The following is a 19,894-nucleotide window of genomic DNA, read 5'->3' on the forward strand; positions in this document are numbered from 1 at the left end:
TCTGAAGGTGGGAGGCGAGAGCAGGGAGTGGAGGGCTGTCCTGAACTTCCAGTTCCCAGCTTCTCCCGAGGAAGATGCATGTAGGGAGAAGAAGAGATCCAAGCGTTAGCCACTAACCTTTCAGGACTGAGGACGAGGTAACCCGGGGCCTAACAAGTGACTGTCGGATTCTGGAGCAGAAACCGACAATTCCAGCCCCGCACTAGTGGCCAAAACGCTTACCTTAACTGCCACCTCCGGAGCGGAGTCCACCGCCACTGCCAGAGAGGACTTATCTGAAGACGATTTGGTCAAGTGCATAAGGGAGTCCGCGGCTGGCAGCGAACACCGTCCACCCTCACTGTCCGAGTCCGATTCGGACCCTGAACCCGAACCATACGAAGCAGCCAGAGACGCAATCGCAGCCGACATGACGGCAACAGACGCTCTGCGGAGACCAGGCCCTGGCGGAAGAAGGAGTAGCTTCAGGTCCTGACAGATTGCCATAACACATTATTTAGTTCCTTTCCTACGAAATCGTTTATATTTTAAAAAATATAATATTTTAAAAAATCATTACAATCGATTAATTAGTATTAGAATAAGAATAACAGGACTTGGAATTTAGAAACATTTACCTAGGGAAATAGAATTATAATAGCTTATAACTTCCGGGACCTGTGCGGCTAGATTAAAGACTACGAGTTCCGAAATACCTTGAGGCCTCGAAGTACTACGCTTCCGGCGTGCCGCGCGGCGGGAAGTTGGAGAGGCACGATGGGAATTGTAGTTTAGAGGAAGGGGCGGGGTGGGCGGGCCCCTCTTTGACCCCGCCCCTGAATGGTAGGTTCATTCAATTGGCTATCATCTTTCCTCATTCCCTGGCCAAGCACTGTTCTCTCCGTCCCCCTCCCCCAAACTGAGGATTGGGCAATACCATAAAGCCTCAGGAAAGGGGGGGGAAGAGAGATATTCATCCCCCACTGATGGGTGAGTGGGTGGGGGCTGAGTTTCCCACCACAGATGCACCTGGGCACTGGGAGCTGAAGAGGAAAGTGAGAATCATAAGTGGGAAGACCTTGACTGGCGGGGAATAGCTCCTGGTGGGAAAGATGGGGGATTAGGTGGCGAGAGTCCTGCGGTTCCCCCTGCTTCAGGCGCGGGTCTTCGCGCCCGGTTGTGGAGAGTCGCGCGCTGGGAGGGGGCAGCTGGGGGGCGGCGGCGGCGGCTCGCGGTGTTGTTCGCTCGCGCGTCGAGCACACGGTGGGTCCGGTGACCGGCGGGCGTCGCAGGCGGCGTTCCTTGTGGCCCGGTGCCTCGGCCGCTGCCCACAGCGGGTTCCACCCGGGAGCCTGACAATCCTGGAGGCTCTAGGTGGAGTCCCGGGAGCTGAGAGGGACCGGCGGCCACCGCCGAAGCATGAAGAAGGGGTAAGGCTAGAGCTCCTCAAGATTCCTCGGTGAACGCGAGTCTCTTAGGAATTGTTTTTTTTGGGGGGACAGGGTGCCGGGAGATGAACTCTTCCTCCCTGGCCAGAACGGAGAGAGGTGTGCGTGGAGCACTAGCCCAGCAAAGGTTGCGAGGATGGGCGCGCCTACCCCGCGACGGCCCCCACCCCCATTCGCGGGTTTCCAGAGCTTCGGCAGCCAGACCGCCGGCCCGGCTGGGTACCCAGGGACACGGGGGCCGGCGGGCGCACCTGGGTCTCGGTTGCGGGGACCGCCCCGAGGCTGCTCTAGGCGGGGAGACTGCGGGTCTTAGGTGCCACCGCCTGAGCGCCCCTGCCCCCGCGGCCCGCCCCTGTGCCTCCTCGCTCTGGGGGAGGCTGCGGCACCCTGTGCCGGAGAATCCCCGCTCGAGCTACGTGCCCGAGGCTCTGTAAAGCCAGCTGGTGCGTTTGCGTTTTTGCGCCGCGCGTCTGTGTCTAAAGAGACAACATAACGGTAAAGCGAGTGCGAAGATCTCTTTCTTGGCTGGAAGAGGAGGCCAAGCGCGGTTCTAGCCTCCGATGCCTGCTATGGGGAGGGGGGTGCCTTGAGCAGAGTTAGGGAGCTGCTCACCCAGCTCCGATGTCAGCAGGACTCGCCCATTGTGCCACCCGGATAATTATTCAACTCTGCAGCATCCATTGCACCTTTCCCATTTTTCTTTTCCCCTTACTGTAGCATGCCCCCTAGCTTCGGTACTCTGACGCCTTCTCTTGCACTTGCGGATGATGAACTGGAATAATGGTGAAAAGAAAGCACATCTGACCTGAACATTCATAACCTGTCCTATAGCCGATTAATTAACTAATCCCCAGGTAGACTAGATACTTGAATACGACTCAGTCTAATTCTATCCTTTTCTGTGTAAAGTGTGCCTAGGATTATATATAGTTTTTTGTTTTTTGTTTTTTTGTTGTTGGTGTTAGATCCACGTATTAGCTAGTCTTATTCCTGTCCGGTAATTGATGTAATTGATTTATTGGTTAGTCAACCCGTCTAATGTTCTTAAATTTAATTTGTATAGGAGATAACTTTCATTTTCCTAATTGTTGGTAGCACTGTTTCATAATTACAGATTCAGTCTCAGTCTTTGAACTCTCAGGAACAGTTTTTTCCCTTATGCTCTAAGTTTCTGTTAGGAAAAGTGTATTTTTTAATGTCCAATATTTGATATAAAATTTCTCAAGTTTTGAATAAGGATAGTTTTGTATTTCTTTATTTTTCAGTAGCGGAATATTTGATTGCCAATCCTAGCCTTCGGTTGAAAGAAAGGAAGCATTTAATATTTAAGATGGGGTTTTAACTGCCATACCATTTCCTAAATTTATCTAAATTTTACTTTTTATTCAGTTCTTTTCTTTGCAATATCATGTATTTAATTACTTGTTATAGAATTTCTTCTCATTTTTCTAACTTCTGTCTACAAGGATGGGTAGGCTACAATTTTGCATGATCTACCTGAAAGATGAAATATTTTTTGAACATGGAAGAAACAACTGTTGGTTACTTGTTTATTATGTTAAAAACTGTTTACATCCCACTATTTAAAAATAAACGATTCACGACCAAAAATAAGTGTTTTATTTTTCTTTTTGTGATCCTCCCTTTCCAGCTTTTCTTGTTTAAGATTGTTGCCATATCCCTCTTGGTAAAACGGAATTGCACATAGACATTGCAGAGGCGGTTGTTTTAAGGTACAGTAATTGTTTTATGGCACTTGGAAGTGGCGCACATATAACTTGATGGTGTAGGATCAGTTGCTTGTTAGGAAATGACCTTGCAGTTTACAAAATGGACACCTTGTCTTGGTTTCTTTATATGTAAATGGAAATAAACCGATTTATGCCACTAAGTAGTATGCATAAATTAAGTAAATATGTTTTCATGATGCTTTCAAAGAAAATTTAAATATTTTAGCTAATGAACGATGAAAATATTTCAGTGTAAAACACAGTGAAAAATGTCATTAGGATTTTCTGTGGCATGTTAGAATGGATGATTTACATTGAATTTTGCTTTGGAGACATATGGCTCTAAATTGAAGAATGTTTCTCATCTATCAAGTTTTTAATAATTGCAAATTTAATAGGTATTATAGTTAATACATATATGTAGTTGTAAATGCAGGTATAGTTAATATTCATGAAAAAGTTATATGACTTGGTAGTAAACAAGTAGAATATTGAAGTAAGTTTGTGAAAAAGAAAATCTCCAGAAAACATTAAGGCCTTTTTCATTGAAAAATTTGCAGATGACACAATTCAAAATACATTTTGAATTTGTAATACATTGATTTTTGTAGTGTAATATAATAAATTGACTTTGTAATACATTGAAAATACGTTGATCATTTGTGAGGTGTTATATGGAGCTATTTTGTTTATTATTCAGGTTTGTAAATAACCATTTATATATTCAGAGACGGTGTATAAATATAATACTATATTTAATTATACATTTTGCTTTATTGTCAGAATAATTTAAGGTATTTCCAAGTGCTTGATTTTCATTATCACAGTAGCTAGTAGCTTTTGATTTTCTTATCGCAGGATTAACTGAGTTAATTTTCATAGCAAAAACTACTATTAAAATATATTATTATTACTTTTACCAAAACAGTGCTTTTAGTTACCTTGTGGGGAAACTTCATATAAATAAGACTATTCAAATGTCTTTAAAGTTACTATTGTATAGTTTCTGTTTTTGAGAATTAATTTGATGACATTTTTAATGTTTTCTTAAATGACCAACTAAAATTTAGCTGTCGTTATTACTTGGATACGTACAGTTTACTCAAGGTTTTTCTAAGCTCCTTGAGGACAGGAACTGCCCCAATGCTTATTGTCATAAATCTGAAATTGCTAGCATAGTGTTTAGCAAATAGTATAGGTTTAATTTTTTATTGGACAAATAAAATGAATGAATGAAGACTATCCATTGATTTAATGTACCATGTAGACATTTTTTAAAAGATCTATCAAATAAATTTTTAATTCGTAAAGCTTATAGCTTTATCTCACGAGAAAATTAAAAAATGTATTTGGAAGTTCTTTGAACTTCATTTACCTGTTCAGGCATAATTCCTTTACCCACACATTTTTTGAACTAGCACTAGATACTGTATAATGCATACATTGTCAACCTTTCATTTATGAAATGACAATAATGTTCTTATTTCTTACAGGTCACTTCATGAAAATGTACATTAAAGGTTTTTTTTTTCCTAAATTAGATGAGTACAGATATGTGTTTGATTCTTTTTGACTTATTTCATCTTTCCAGTAAAATATTAATAAAAAAATGTATGTAGAGTATATCCTGTGCTAAATGTGCCTGAGTACCTAATTTTAAGAATAAGTGACCTCTAGGGTGGAGCTTTTTATAAAATGAAGAATCTTGTGTTTTTAGTTTATCACATTCAGTTTATAATTTTGAATCTTTGTGTAGTGGTAGTTCCTAACTTACAATAGGATTGATTATATTTTAAAACTTGTAAAACGGTTTAGAACTTGGAACTTACGTTCTCAGAAACAATATGCTTGGTTAGATTTGCAGACAACTCACCAAATTTAACCCATAATATACTTGAATTTTAGGAGTAGACTAATGCTATTGGAGAGTTGTAAAATTGTATTAATAATTAATATAAATACTATATTGAAAATACCTATTATATTGAAAATACCTATAGGTATAATACCTATACCTATATTGAAAATAATGTGTACAACAATCTTTCTGTGGGAAAATCAATTCAGAATCTACCTTGAAATGCTAGGAATACATTTCTCTTGTGTTAGACATAACAACGTTATTAGGAACTTGTCCTCTGACACCCACTGGACATGAAGGGGAAGATTTTCCTCAGTTCAGTGAGTGGTGCAACCTTACATCATCTGGGGCAAGAGGTCAGAGAATGAGAAATTGGAAGGAGCTAAGATCTGTTTTGTAACGTTGGACAAGTCATTTTACCTCTTAAGGTATTTGGTTTTCTCATTTATAAATTGAGAAGGTTGAAGTAGATGATCTCTGAGGTTCCTTTTGGTTACAAATAAAATTCAAAGGCGTTTCAAAGCTAAGTGTAACCCTTTTTGCTGAGAGTTCATTTTCCCTTTCTAATGTTACTGCTTATATACTTCCTGTCAGAAAATTTCTCCTTTCTGGATCTACCTCTGGAAAGATTATAGTCTTACTCTTTTTCTCACATGCCTATTCGTGGGAGCAAGACTTTTTAGGTTTTTAAAGGAATTTTTGTTGTTACAGTTGTTGTTTTGTTTGCTTTTGTTTTTATTATTTTTTTAAACTCCCAACACCACCAAGAAACAGAATTAAGATGATTTTCTTTGCTTTCCTCTTTTGAGCTTTTTACTGACAGCCTGTAAGTAAAGTCAAGGTAGATTTTATTTTTATACTTTGGAGAAAGATCATATGCAGTGTATCTCCAGAGAAATTTTTTTAGAAGGCAAAATATTGTAACTAAGGTTGTGGAGTGGGTGTATGAAGGTAAAGAGATGGAATATGAGCTGAGACTAGGTTGTCAGATAATGTACGGGGTATCCTGTATTTTTATTTGCTAAATCTGGCAGCCTTGCCTTGGGTGCTGTGGATCTTTGGGCCAGGCAAGAGTATGGTTATGGGGTGGTTGGAGGCAGAGGGATAGAGGGAGAAAGTCCTCCTTGAGGACAGGGCAGTTTTGTTGTTGTTGTTTTGATTGGTTGTTTTGTTTTGCTCTCCTTCATTTTTGTGTTTCTAGTACTTGTTCTTTAAGCTAAATGGATGTTTGAGCTGATATAATTACGACGGAAGAGCAGGTAAATAATTCTCTTAGGAAGGTGGTAAGATCAAGATGCTGTGAGAAAAGGGGTTATGAAACACAGCTGTGTTTGTCATATACACTGGAGTATTTTGTAGGTTTTTAATTAAGTTCTTATTTGGAGGTTAATAATATTCAAGAATAACAGGTAACAGGTAACATGGTCTCCTAAGAGGAAGAGAAGTACCATTGCATGCTTGCTCTGCGTGCAAGCTACTGTATAGGTACTGTTATATTTATTATCTTAATTTGATATCATAGTCTTATGAGGATTTTATGGAAGAAGGGGGTTAACTGAATTAAACAAGTTCATCCTGCTCAGCAGAAGCACAGGTTCTCTGGGCACCACTCTCTTCCCTTTACTGCTGAAGCAGCCATTTTAATAACTTGATAATAGTAATTCTGCCTGCCTGCTACCTCTCCTTCATCTGCATTTGGACAATCTAGTGGTGATTGTCCCATGCTAAGCCAGTTATTCATTCAGCACATAATTATTGAGGGCCAACTAGGTGCTAGATAGATACAGAAAAGAGAGTAAAACAGAGGTCTTGATTCTCTTAAACAGCATGGTAAGAGACATACTAGACAAAGGCACACATTTATCATTAGAAATTGTGATGAGTGCTCTAAAGGACAAGAACAGGTAACCTAGTTTACCTTGGAAATCAGGGACAGCTTCTTTGAGGAAAGATTGGTGGACATTAGCTATGTGAAAAAAGAAGAGAAGGTAAAGAATGCGTGGAAAACAATTTTGAGATGGGAAAGAGCTTGGCAGGTTCAAGGGACTAAAGAAAGGCCAGAGTAGATAAAGCTGAGCTGTGTAGTGGGCAGGAGGGCTTGTGGAGGTAAACGGGAGGCAGACCAGGCAAGGCGCATTAGCTCTGGCTCAGTGAGAGGTACGGATTTCTACCTTAAGTGTATTGGGGAAGGCCATGAGGAATTTTAACCAGGTTAATCCTGAATCAGATCTGTCTTTTAAAAAGATCTCTCTGGCTTAGAGGGGGCCTGGGAGGCCAATCACAATTCTGCCCATTTCTGTAGTTTATTGGTCCAGTTCTAGATGCCCGCGCTGAGCCAGGCTACTCAGTTTTTCCTGGGTCCTAAGTGCCCAGAGGGTGGAATAATTTGTTTTCTTTCCAGTGGCTGAAGCTATAAGACACAAAACTGGGAAACTGTTAATGGCCTTGTTTCTTGCCCTGTGAAGTAGATAAGCAGGGGCATCTTGAAGAAAGAACAAGAAGAGAAGCAGATACAGAGTCTTGGCTGTTCAAGTGTCTTTGTCCATGGTCCTGAGATTGGGTTGCAAGAGGCACCCTAGTATCTTTGTAATAAGTTGTCCTTTTTTACACAAACTAGTTGGAATTATATTTTTGGTACTTGGCAACCAACTAATTGAGTCCTCTCATAGATTAAGTAACTTGTACAAGGTCACAACGCTAATAAAAATGGTAGAGGTGGAACTTGAATAGAGATTTCAAAGTCCCATTTTTTCCTATAACCATATGCTGCCAAGCCACCACTCCTTAAATTAATGATTCTAAAGGGATTCTAAGGAGGTGGGTGTTGGGTGTGATGACACCTGTTGGATGATGATGGCAGCAGTGCTTTATTTGGGGTATGTTTTGCAATGGTAAAGCTTCCTGGCATTCTTTTCTGTTGAGTAACAGTTACTCAGGTCTACTCTAAAAAGTTAGCCTTTCTATAATGACTAACTCATTTGAAAAGAAAAAGAAAAAGATAAAGCTTGTGTGTCAGGGAATGGATTAACTCATTTGATTCCTTACTGAAAAATGTGAAGTCTGTTATGTTTTCATGTTATGCTACAAAAGTAAGCTTTTTTGTTTTCCATTCTTTGATAAGACATATGTTGTCTTATATCTGGGTTTTGTTTGTTTGTTTGTTGGTAAATTTTTGTAACATAAATGTGCTCAAGATAAAGCCAGAGAATTGTGGAAAGGTTAAGCAAAATGGGAGGAATATGAGAAGCATTTTATATTTTAGTTGGAGAAGAAAACTAGCGCTCATTTATTTTGAAAACCAAAATAAAAGCTTTGTGTGATACATCATAATACATGGCTAGAAATTTATCAATTTTGTTGATATTTTCAAAGAACCCTCTTTTGATTTCATTGGTTTTCTCTGTTGATTTTCCATTTTCAATTTCATTGATTTCTGCTCTATTTAAAAAAAAATTCTTCTGATTACTTTAGGCTTACACTGCTCTTCTTTCTCTAGTTTCCTAGGGTGGAAGCTGAGATTGATTTTAGATCTTTCTTCTTTCCTAATATATGCAGTCAGTGCTATAAATTTCCCTTTAAGCTTTTGATAGATCTCACACATTTTGATGAGTGGTATTAATTTTCATTTACTTCACAATATTCAAAAATTTATCTGAGACTTCTTTGACCCATATGTTATTTAGAAGTGTGGTATTTAATCTTCAAATATTTTGGGATTTTCCAGCTACCTTTCTGGTATTACTTTCTAGTTTAATTTCATTGTGGTCTGAGTGTATGCATTGTATGATGTCTGTTCTTTTGGGGGGAGGGTGTTTTACAGCCCAGAATGTGGTCTATCTTGGTGAATGGTCTGTGTGAGCCTGAGAAGAATGTGTGTTCTTTGTTGTTGGGTGAAGTACTATATGAATGTCAATTAGATCCAGTTGACTGATGATTCTGTTCAGTTCAACCCTATCCTTATTAATTTTCTGCCTGTTGGATCTGTCAATTACTGATAGAGAGGTGTTCAAGTCTCTGTAATAGTGAATCCATCTATATTTCTCCTTGCAGTTCTATCAGATTTTGCTTCACATATTTTGGTGCTCTGTTGTTAGGTATATACATTAAGGATTGTTATGTCTTCTTGGAGAATTTATACCCCTATCATTATATAATGCCCTTCTTTATCCCTGGGATATTCCTCTGCTCAAAAGTGTCTGCATTCTCTGAAATTGTGTCTTTATATTTAAAGTGAGTTTCTTGTAGACAGCATATAGTTGGGTCTTTTTTTTTTTTCTAGTGCACTCAGATGTTCTGTCTTTTAATTGCTGTATTTGAACCGTTCACATTTAAAACGGTTATTGATATAGTTGGATAACTATCTGCCATATTTGTAACTATTTTGTATTCATTACATTTGTTCTTTTTTTTAATACTTTTGTCTTTTTCAGCCTTCTTTGGCTTTAATTAAGCATTTTATATGGTTTCATTTTTTTCTCCTTTCCTCGCATATCAATTATATTTCTTTTTAAAATTTTTAGTGCCCTAGAGTTTGCAATGTACATTTACAACTGATCTAAGTCCGCTTTCACATAACATTATGCTGCTTCACAAGTAGCACAGGTATCTTATAACAGAATATTCCAGGGACTTCCCTGGCGGTCTAGTGGTTAAGACTCCACGCTTCCACTGCAGGGGCCACGAGTTTGATCCCTGGTCGCGGAACTAAGATCCTGCATGCCTTGCTGCACGGCGAAAAAAAAAAAAGTGAAAACAAAAAAACCCCCAGAATATTCCCAACTCCTCCATCCATTCCTTATATCATTGCTGCCATTCATTTAATTTATGCATATGCTATAATTACCCAATACTTTGTGGCTATTATTACTTTGAACAAAACAGTTGTCTATTAAAATCAAAGAGAAATTTAAAAGAAATATTTTATTTTACATTTATTTATTCATTCTCTGTTGCTCTTCCTTTCTTCATGTAGATCCAAGTTTCTGATCTATATTGTTTTCCTTCTCTCTGAACTTCTTTTATCTTTTCTTTCAAGGCATGTCTACTGGTGACAGATTCCCTCAGTTTTCACTTGTCCAAAAACTCATTACTTCTCCTTCACTTTGAAGGATAATTTCTCTAGGTTGGTGGTTTTTCTTTCAACACTTCAAATATTTCACTCCACTGTCTTGTTCATCGTTACTGACAAGATGTCAGTGTGATTCTTGTTGTTCCTCTATTCGTAAAGTGTTTTTTCCTCTGGCTTTTTCAATATTTTCTCTTTGTCTTTAGTTTTCTGCAGTTTGAATATTATATGCCTAGGTGTAGAGTTTTTGGTTTTTCATTCTTGGTGTAGTCTAAGCTTCATGGATTTATGGTTTGGCTCCTGTCATTAATTTTGGAATATTCTCAGGCATTATTACTTCAAGTATTTATTCTACTCTTTTCTCTCTTCTCTTTCTGGTATTTCCATTATACATATGTTACACCTTCTTTAATTGTCCCACAGTTCTGGGATATTCTGTTCTGTTTTCTCATTCTCTTCTCTCTTTGCATTTTAGTTTGGGAAGTTTCTGTTGATACTTCTTCAAGTGCACTGATTCTTTTCTCATTTGTGTCCAGTTTACTGATGATCCTATCAAAGGCATTCTTCATTTCTGTTGCAGTGTTTTTTATTTCTAATATTTCTTTTTGATTGGTTCTTAGAGTTTCCATCTCTCTGCTTACATTATCCATCTGCTTTTGCATGTTGTCCACTTTTTCCATTAGAGCCCTTAGTAATCATAGTGATTTTAAATTCCCAGTCTGATACCATAAAATCTCTGCTATATCTGAGTCTGGTTCTAATGCTTGCTTTGACTCTTCTGACTATGCTTTTTCTTTCCTTTTAGCATGACTTATAATTTTTTTTTTGTATTTATCTGACTGGGAATTAGGCTGTGATTACTGTTTGCTGTAGCAGTAGGTGTTAGAGGTTTCAGTTTCCTTTAGTGTCCTTGTTTTTGTTTCCCTTGTTGTCTTTGGATTTCCCTAGAAACACCTTCTTAAATAGAGTTAGAGCCTTGCATTTTTTTTTCAGCCATAATCCTGTTATTGTATAGGAGCCCTATTCATGTGGTGGTAAGGTATAGGGGATGGGAAGTGGTCTATAACCGTATGGTAAGATATCAGTCTTTTGCAGGGTCTGTGCCCCTGAGCCTTAACAAGTGCTTCTAAGCTTCTGCTCCCCTTTCTGTAGGTATGTCAGTAAGGCTAGAGTGGGCAGGAATTGGGTAATTTTCTTTTCCCCAAGTTGGATAAAGCTCTGGCGAAGTCTTTTCCTTTGCTGAATAGGCTTGTGTTGTGGAGAACTCTCTGGACTTACTTCAGAATGGTTACTTTCCCCCTCCTCTTGCCAAACCGGAGGTGATTTTTCTCTGATCCTCACTATGATAACCTTGTGGGGCATAAAGCCCAGGAAAGTATAGCAGCCCCCACCTCCTTAGAGGAGACCCCCCCCAGGAGTTTTAAACTTTCAAACTAGTCCACAGTCAGTGTCCAGCAACTTGTTGAAGTTACCATTTAAGTGTTCATACCAGTTCCTGGCTCCCATGGCTTCTGCTTCAGTTAGCTAATCTATATTCTCTGGATTCACCGTTCTCTCTAGTTTCTTGGGTGGCACTTTGTCCTGTGACTTCAGTCTGTGATGGATCTAAGAAAAGTCCATTGGTTTTCAGTTCATCCAGCTTTCGTTTCGTTATGAGAGAAAGAATGATGGCTTCCAAGCTCTTTACATGTTGGAGTGGAACCTGAAAGTAATCATGTGTATTTTTAAAAACTGCATAGTATTTCATTGTATAGGTAAACCGAAATTTATTTCACTTATTCCTCACTGTTAGATGTTTAGATTGCTTCCTTTCTTTTTATATGACAAGCCATGATGTAATAACTCTCCTTGAATAAACTGTAGTTTAGATTTTAATGGCTATTTTCAGTTATCTATATTTCCTCCTGCAGTTACGTAGAAATTAATCAGGAATTGACTGTATTTAAATCAGAAGACTGGATTTAATTCTTAGTATTTTCACTTATTATGTACTCTTGGACCATTTTACTTCTGATAAGTTTCCTTATTTATGAAATGTAAATGATAAAAACTACCTTGAAGAGTTGTTGTGAGGATTAAATAATATAATAGAAGGCATTTGTAAACTATAAAGCACTATATAAAAGTTGGATAGTTTAGGTATATCCAGTTGTGATATAAACTGTGAGTCTTAGTAATAAAGCACCCTGTTAATTAAATAGCTTTAGACCAGGCTGCTTAGTACAGTATTTTGAAAGAAGATACTTCGATTTATTGATAATTCTGAGAAAGGGGGCATAGTTGATTCTGAGACAGGGGCCATAGTTGATTCTGAGTGAGATAGCTAAGTAACAAGTATACTTTGAAAACCTAATTGAGGAAATAATATGTTGATGGAAGCTGATATAGTATACTCTTAAACTTATGATAGAATACATTAGGTTTTATGAAGATAAGAACTAAGAAAAATAAGCAAAGCCAATTTTAACTTAGCTTTGCAATTATGCATTCAATATATGTTGTTCTAAAACATTTGGTAAGACTTAATCAGATAGAATTTTGATTTTTCATTTATTTCAATATTCTTCTCCAAAGTGACTTAGTAATTTTTGAGGTCATATAGTCTTTAGTGCCTTGATACTCAAAAGTGTGATCTGTGGACCAGTAGTGTCAGCATCATCTTGAGAGCTTTTTAGAAATGCAGAATATGAGGCCTACCCCAAATCTACTAAATCATTTTAACAAAATCCCTGGATGACTGGTATGCACCTTTACGTTTGAGAAGCTCTGACTTAGTATACATAAATCTTGCAGTTGGAAAGACCTTTGTCAAGGTTTTCAACTACGTAGTATTTCTGAATAGCTTATGATTTAAAGAGAGATATGGGTATTGGGTTAAGTGTAACTTTACCAGTATTGTTAGAAGTTATGCTAAACAGAGGGATGCACTAATCTATTTTAAAAATCTTACACACTTCTAACAGAGATGAGGATAGGCTGTTGCAAGCCTAATGATCTATAGGTCAATAATGAATTTTTTCTTAAAAAGAAAAATTAAGTTAATTTTTAAACTTGTGAAATGTGGTGATTTCTTCATCTGACTTCATTGGGAATTGAGAGATTCCATTTACATGTCTTTTCCAAACAATTATATCTTTTCCTTTTAAAAGTAAAATTTGTGTTTTAATTACTTTCCATGGAAATAGTTTTAAAATTCACAGTTCTTAAACTGTATTTAAGGAGACTTTGCTTCCTTAAGCAAAGTACATGGAATACAATTTAACCTTTTCTTAGTAATAAAGATTCCCCTAGCTCCTACCAAAGCCTTATATGTATAGCTGCTCAGTTAAACTGATGAATTGACTTATTATGAAGACCTTCTGTTATTGCAGTTTGTTGTAATACAGAGATATTGGTTATTAAAGGATATAGGATTATTTATCCGTATAACAAATGATCTACATTGCTGGCCTACATTACTGTGTTTGCAATTTTGAACTCTCTCTATCTTTCTCTGTCAGCTTTCAGTGTTTATATGGCTGCTTCTCTTCAGCTTCCCCCTTTAATTTGTTGTTTCTAACTGCACTCTAAGAAACCAGATGAGACTATGTATCACATGAGGGTCTTGACCTCTCCAGTCATTCATTCATTAATAGATATTTATTGAGCACTTATTAAGTGCCAGGCTCTGCTAAGTACTGAGTATTCAGTGGAGAACAAAACAAAATCATTGTTTATGTGGAGCTTACATTCTAGTTGGGGAGATAGGCAATAGACAAATACCTGTGTAATACATAGGTAATAAATACCTATGTAATAGATGTCAGTAAGTTCTATGAAGAAAAATAAAGCAAGGCATAGGTATAGTAAGCAATGGGAGGGGCCACTACTTTATATAGGGTTGTAAGGGAGAGTGAAGGGAGCAGAGAGCTGAATGAAGTAAATTGAGATATGTATAATATTTTTTAAAAGAAGAGTACATAAATGTAGTGTATAGACTATGGCTTCCACTTTGCCTAGAATCCTCAGGTGTTTATTTAAGGTATAAATCTTAAGTATTTCTGCAGTTTTGAACATGGCAACCAAAAGTATGGTTACCATCACGCTCTCTAAGGATTTTTATGTTACTTCTGGGAATGAAAAGCGAGCTGAAAGATGAGGTTTAAATGACAGAATATTGGAATTTTTGGAACATTTGAATGGTTTAAAAGAACAGTGGAATAGAATACAGTGATCAAAATTAGAATTGTTCTAAAATTTAAGACATAGATTGATTTAAAGTAAAGATGTGCTATAAGCAGTCCCCTGAAGAAGCAGAATGGCTTCCCATGTGGCTGTATTGCTCTTGACTTAATAGTGACACCAGTAATCACAGTAGCACCATTTTTTGAGCACCTATTATGTGCTAGGCACTGTTCTAGGCATATGTATGGTGTAATCTTCAAAACAACCCACTGAGGAGGTATAATTCTCACTTTTATCAGGTGGAAACTAAGGTTTAAGCATAGACAGCTACAGTCTTTCACAATATTAGCCAAAATCTAACTGCCCAATCTCTTATGCTTACTCCTGACTCAGGTGTCCTCTAGATGTAGGGGGGAAAATGGGATTATTTTGATTAACTTGTTAGGTGGCAAAATAGGAGGTATTGGGGATTGGTTCCAGAGTTCAAGCCACGTGCAGAGTAAAAATCGTGTACCAAATTAGTGAACCATCAAAAGAGTTGAATGAAAATGGCTGTATCATATGCTTTTGATGAAAATGCAGTTATTTTGCCAGCAATTTGCATACAATCAAAAGTTTACTGAATTGATATTGTAAAGAAACCAGTACTTTGCTTTAAAGATGACCTCAAATGCTAGGTGATTAGGTGATGTTATTAGAAATAGAGAAGTCCAAAGAATGAGTAAATTTTCTTTGTGGGGAGAGTGGGGAGTCACTGATGATGAATATGATTTTGGATATGTTGAAAATGAGTTAATGAGACATTATTGTGTTGCTGTCTGGCAGACAGATAGCACAGGTCTAAATGTTTACAGGGATGTTAGGGTTGTTTATATCAGTAATTTAGAGGTGATAGTTCAAGATCTGGATATAGATGGATTTATGAAGAAGAGAGAGTATGGGGCGAACTGGGGTATAACAAAACTGTTGATTCCTGACTCATTATTTACAGAGCGGAAATTAAAAGGACAGCCAGAAGAGGATGCTGAAGATGTGATCAGAGAAGATGTAATGTGTTGCGTTCTGATATGACTGTTCAGTAGGGACCAGAGGATAAAGTAAGGTCTGTGGTCTGGGGCAATTCTCCTTTGAAAAGAAATCTGAAATGCTACTGAGGTAGGAAGGGAAGCAAAGCCAAAGGTATGTTGATGATTTTGAAAACAGAGGAGAATGAAAGGATCACAAGGAATTGGTAAGGACAAAGAAATTTAATAATGAGGAGTTGGAGGGGTGCAATAGAATATTTAGGTCAGAAAGGGACATTTCATAGATGGAGATCTTAGAGGCAGAACTTTAAGAGTCTATACTGACGCTTGATGTGCCCAGTAGTAGAGGGAAAGGGGCTACTCCTCAGTCCTCAGGACTGGAAGGACTGAAGTTTGAGCCCTCAAGAGAGATGAGGTATACTTTACAAAGCTTTGCTCTAGTCTTTATGCCTCTAACCGTTGCCCTGGGGTCAGCAGGCAGTGCACGCCACATCATTTGAAGTGGGAATTTTGGAGGGAGAAAAAGTGTCGTGCATTACTTGTGAATGCTCAATTATAAATATATTCCCCTTCTTGCTTGCAAAAATAAGTCTTTTTTCATTGTCATAGAGGCAGGCAACAATTGTGTACCTAATATATAGGAGATCAGTGTTAATATCATTTTTATTATCAGTGTAGTCATGGAAGTAAATGAAATAAAGAATATCCCTTAATGAATATGTATATAAAGGCCTTAGTTTCATTAACATTAAAAAGAAAATGTAAATTTCTTTTTTGTATTTTTATGCTAAGTAAAGAAAGATGACATTAATGACCTGTCATCAGTTGAACATGAATTTTAATATATATTTCTTGTAATAGGGATGGATTTATGAGTTCTCCAATTAATTTTTTTTTTAATTTTTAAAAATTTTAAATATTTATTTTATTTATTTATTTTTGGCTGCGTTGGGTCTTCATTGCTGCGCGCAGGCTTTCTCTAGTTGTGGCAAAAGCGGAGGCTACTCTTCCTTGCAGTGTGCGGGCTTCTCACTGCGGTGGCTTCTCTTGTTGCAGAGCACGGGCTCTAGGCGGGTGGACTTCAGTAGTTGTGGTGCGTGGGCTCAGTAGTTATGGCTCGCGGGCTCTAGAGTGCAGGCTCAGTAGTTGTGGCGCACGGGCTTAGTTGCTCCGGGGCATGTAGGATCTTCCCAAACCAGGGCTCGAACCCGTGTCCCCTGCATTGGCAGGCGGATTCCTTTTTTTTTTTAACATCTTTATTGGAATATAACTGCTTTACAATGTTGTGTTAGTTTCTGCTGTATAACAAAATGAATCAGCTATACGTATACATATATCCCCATATCTCATCCCTCTTGTGTCTCCTTCCCACCCTCCCTATCCCAGCCCTCTAGGTGGTCACAAAGCACTGACCTGATCTCCCTGTGCTATCCGGCTGCTTCCCACCAACTATCTATTGGCAGGTGGATTCTTAACCACAGCGCCACCAGGGAAGCCCTCCAACTAATTTTGAGTTAATTAAATCTGCTCATTAAAAGTCTGACTGTTAAGTGAGAGATCATGGTAAGAGCAGAAACTGCTGGCTTAAATAGTATTTACTGTAATATTCTTATGGAGCCTTTTTAGGGTAAAGTGAGATACTTGTTATAAAAAAGGCTTTTGAAACAAGTCTATATTAATATAAGTTGTTACTGTTATAGGCCCATATGGGACTAGGACCATAGATAAGGTCATGATTTACATTTTTAATGAAATATTTAATGTAGTATTTAAATGTTTCCAATGTAATAAATGACTAGAATAAATGTTTGTTTTGGTATTCATCAATTTAGCTTTCTTATTTTTAATTTTTAAGTAACTCTCTGTACCAGTAATACTGAATTTTAAAGAAAGATGGTAATGATTTATTGAAAATTAAATCATTTATTTTCTTTTTAATTTTTTTGTATTTGTTTTTCATTATTAGAATTAGCCATAACTGACCTTATTTGAGGATTACAGTGACACAATCAAGTCCTTTAAGTTAGATATAGATGTATCTTACTTTAAGAAAATTTAATACAAAACTGCTAATGGAGTAAGTATAGATAAAAATAAGAAAAAAGGCCCAAGGACTAAGTCCTAGGGTACTCTTAATATTTAGAGGTAGAGAAGATGAGGAGAAGGAGGTAGGAGGAAAGCCAGGAACTTGAGGTTTCCTGAAAGCCACATTAAGTGATTTCAAGGCGTGAACAACTGTGTCAGATGCTGTTGAGAGGCTGAGTGAACAGAGACTTCAGAATTAACCACTGGATATAGCACATAACTGACCTTGGTCAGATGGTTTGATACAATGCTAGAAATGAAAGCCTGAATGGGGCAGATTTAAGTGAGAATTGCAGGAGAGAAATCAGGGAACTCATTCAAGGAATTTTGCCAAAAAGGAGAGTGGAGAAATCAGGGAATGGGGGGGTTGAATGGCTAGAGGCAGAAGTAGGACCAAGAGAAGTTTGTTTTTGTTGTTGCTGTTCTGTTTTTTTTTTTAAGATGGATGAAATTATAGCACATCCTTATGTTGATGACAGTGATCCAGTAGAGGGAAAACAGTGATGCAGAAGAGAAAGAGGGGATAATTAATCCTTACTGTGTAAATAAGATTTGGGAACTGGCCTGGAACTTTCCCACCATGTGAAATGGTTTCTGTGGAGAAGTTTTTCACTTCGACATAGGCAGATTACAAATGACTATAACCCAACTCATCTACCATTTTATACTGGTAGATTATTTTTAGTGATGGGATGGAAATTGTTAGAGCCACACACTTACCAGTTTTCCACTGTGATAACTGCATTTATTTTCAAGTCAGGAATAGGATTGTAATATGCTGACAGAAGATAGCGAAGCTCACTGATCTACACTGAATTTGCACTATGTTTTAATCCATTAGTCAAGATTTTTTTGCTTGTACGTTTCCAGAAAGAAATGTACTCTTCTGCACACTGAAGTTGAGTAGTATAATATTACTACTATAAGTTTAAATCATTTTTTTGTTAATAGGTGGTAGAAAATAATCATTTTATAGCAGGATATGAGTATTGACTATATTGGAATAAATGGTTATTGCTATTTGATTAAATGGATTTTTGAGAGCTGTATTGGAATATAATTGACATACAATGAATTATACGCTTGGATAAGTTTTGACTTATGGATGCACTTTGAAACCATCATGACAATCAAGATAATAAACCCCTCCCCTCAATTTCCTATTCTTCCTTTTTAATTCCTGTATCCTATCTTTCCTACTCCTTCATCTATCCCAATCCCTACCCTAGGCAACCACTAATCTACTTTCCGACACTATAGGTTAGTTTTTATTTTCTAGAACTTTATATGAATGGAATCACACAGTATAGAGTCTTTTTTGTTTGGCTTCTTTCACTCAGCGTAAGGATTTTAAAGTTCATCTGTATTGTCACATCCATCATTAGTTCATTTTTTTGCTGAATACTATTCTATTTTGTAAACACTATTCTAGTGGAAAGCAATTTGTTATTCATTCGTCTGTTGGTGGTCATTTGGGTTGTTTCCAGGTTTTGGCTATTACAAATACAGCTACTGTGAGCATTCATGTAGAAGTCATTGTTTGGACATATGCTTTCCTTTGAGTAAATACCTAGAAGTAAAATGTCTGGGTCATATAGTAAGCATATGTTTAACTTTATAAGAAAGTACCAAAGTCTCTTTCAAAGTGGTTATGTCATTTTATAATATTTCTACAAGCAAGGTAGGAGTTCAGTTGCTCCACATCCTCACCATTTTAGTTTTAGCCATTCTAATAGGTGTGTAGTGGTATCTCCTTGTGGCTTTAATTTGCATTTCCCTAAAGACTAATGATGTTGATCATCTTTTTATATGCCATTTGTGTATTTTCTTTTGTGAAGTATCTGTTTAAATCTCTGGATGTTTAGCTTTGGATTATTTGTTTTCTAATTGAATTTTGAGGGTTCTTTATTCTAGATACATGTGCTTTATCAGATATGTGATTTGTGAATATGTTCTCGCAGCCTGTGGATTGTCTTTTCATTCCCTTAACGGTATCTTTCAAAAAGCAGAAGTTCTTGATTCTGATGAATTCCAATTCAAAAATTTCTTCTTTTATGGATTGTGCTTTTGGCGTTATATCTAAGAGATCTTTGCCTAACCGAGGCTGTTTTCTTCTAGAAGTCTTACAGTTTTACATTCTACATTTAGGTCTATGACTTATTTGTACATGGTATGAGGTAAGGATCAAAGTTCTTTTTTTTTTTTTAATACAGATATCCAAATGTTGTAGCACCATTAAAAAAAAGAATGTTAACTTTGCACCTGTATAAGAAATCATTTGACCCAATAATCCATCAGTTGGATTATTTCTGGACTTTTTTCTGTTCCATTGGATATTTGTCTTTATACCAATACCACACTACCTAGAATAGTGTAGCTTTATGACAAGTATTGAAGTCAGGTAATATAAATCCTCTAATATTGTTTTTCTTTTTCAGAGGGCTCTGTATTTCTTCTTGAGTGAGGTTTAGTGGTTGTCCAGGAATTTTTTCCATTTCATTTAAGATGTGGAATTCATTGCTATAAGTTGTTTATAA

General features: G+C 37.3%; 2 protein-coding genes across 10 annotated transcripts in view; one reads left to right on the top strand and one right to left on the bottom strand.

Annotated features, from left to right (window-relative positions):
* Positions 1-436, bottom strand: part of CDC40 (cell division cycle 40) — a 51,019-nt gene extending 50,583 nt beyond the window's left edge. For both annotated transcript variants that reach the window (XM_007190684.3, XM_007190685.1), the window contains exon 1: positions 223-436. In XM_007190684.3, coding sequence (XP_007190746.1) covers positions 223-411 — 189 coding nt within the window. In that variant the 5' untranslated portion in view covers positions 412-436. The remainder of the gene's footprint in view (positions 1-222) is intronic.
* A 518-nt stretch (positions 437-954) lies between these two features.
* The window catches only part of WASF1 (WASP family member 1), an 84,588-nt gene continuing 65,648 nt past the window's right edge, over positions 955-19,894 (top strand). Inside the window, exons 1-4 of one of the 8 annotated variants that reach the window (XM_057527479.1) lie at positions 1,056-1,409; positions 3,079-3,160; positions 15,239-15,349; positions 16,659-16,835. The gene's annotated coding sequence lies outside the window, so the exon portion shown is untranslated. The other 7 variants (XM_057527478.1, XM_028168639.2, XM_057527481.1 and 4 more) reach the window with 7 other exon arrangements.

Source organism: Balaenoptera acutorostrata, chromosome 14 (genome assembly GCF_949987535.1).
Source record: "Balaenoptera acutorostrata chromosome 14, mBalAcu1.1, whole genome shotgun sequence".
Taxonomy (NCBI): domain Eukaryota; kingdom Metazoa; phylum Chordata; class Mammalia; order Artiodactyla; family Balaenopteridae; genus Balaenoptera; species Balaenoptera acutorostrata.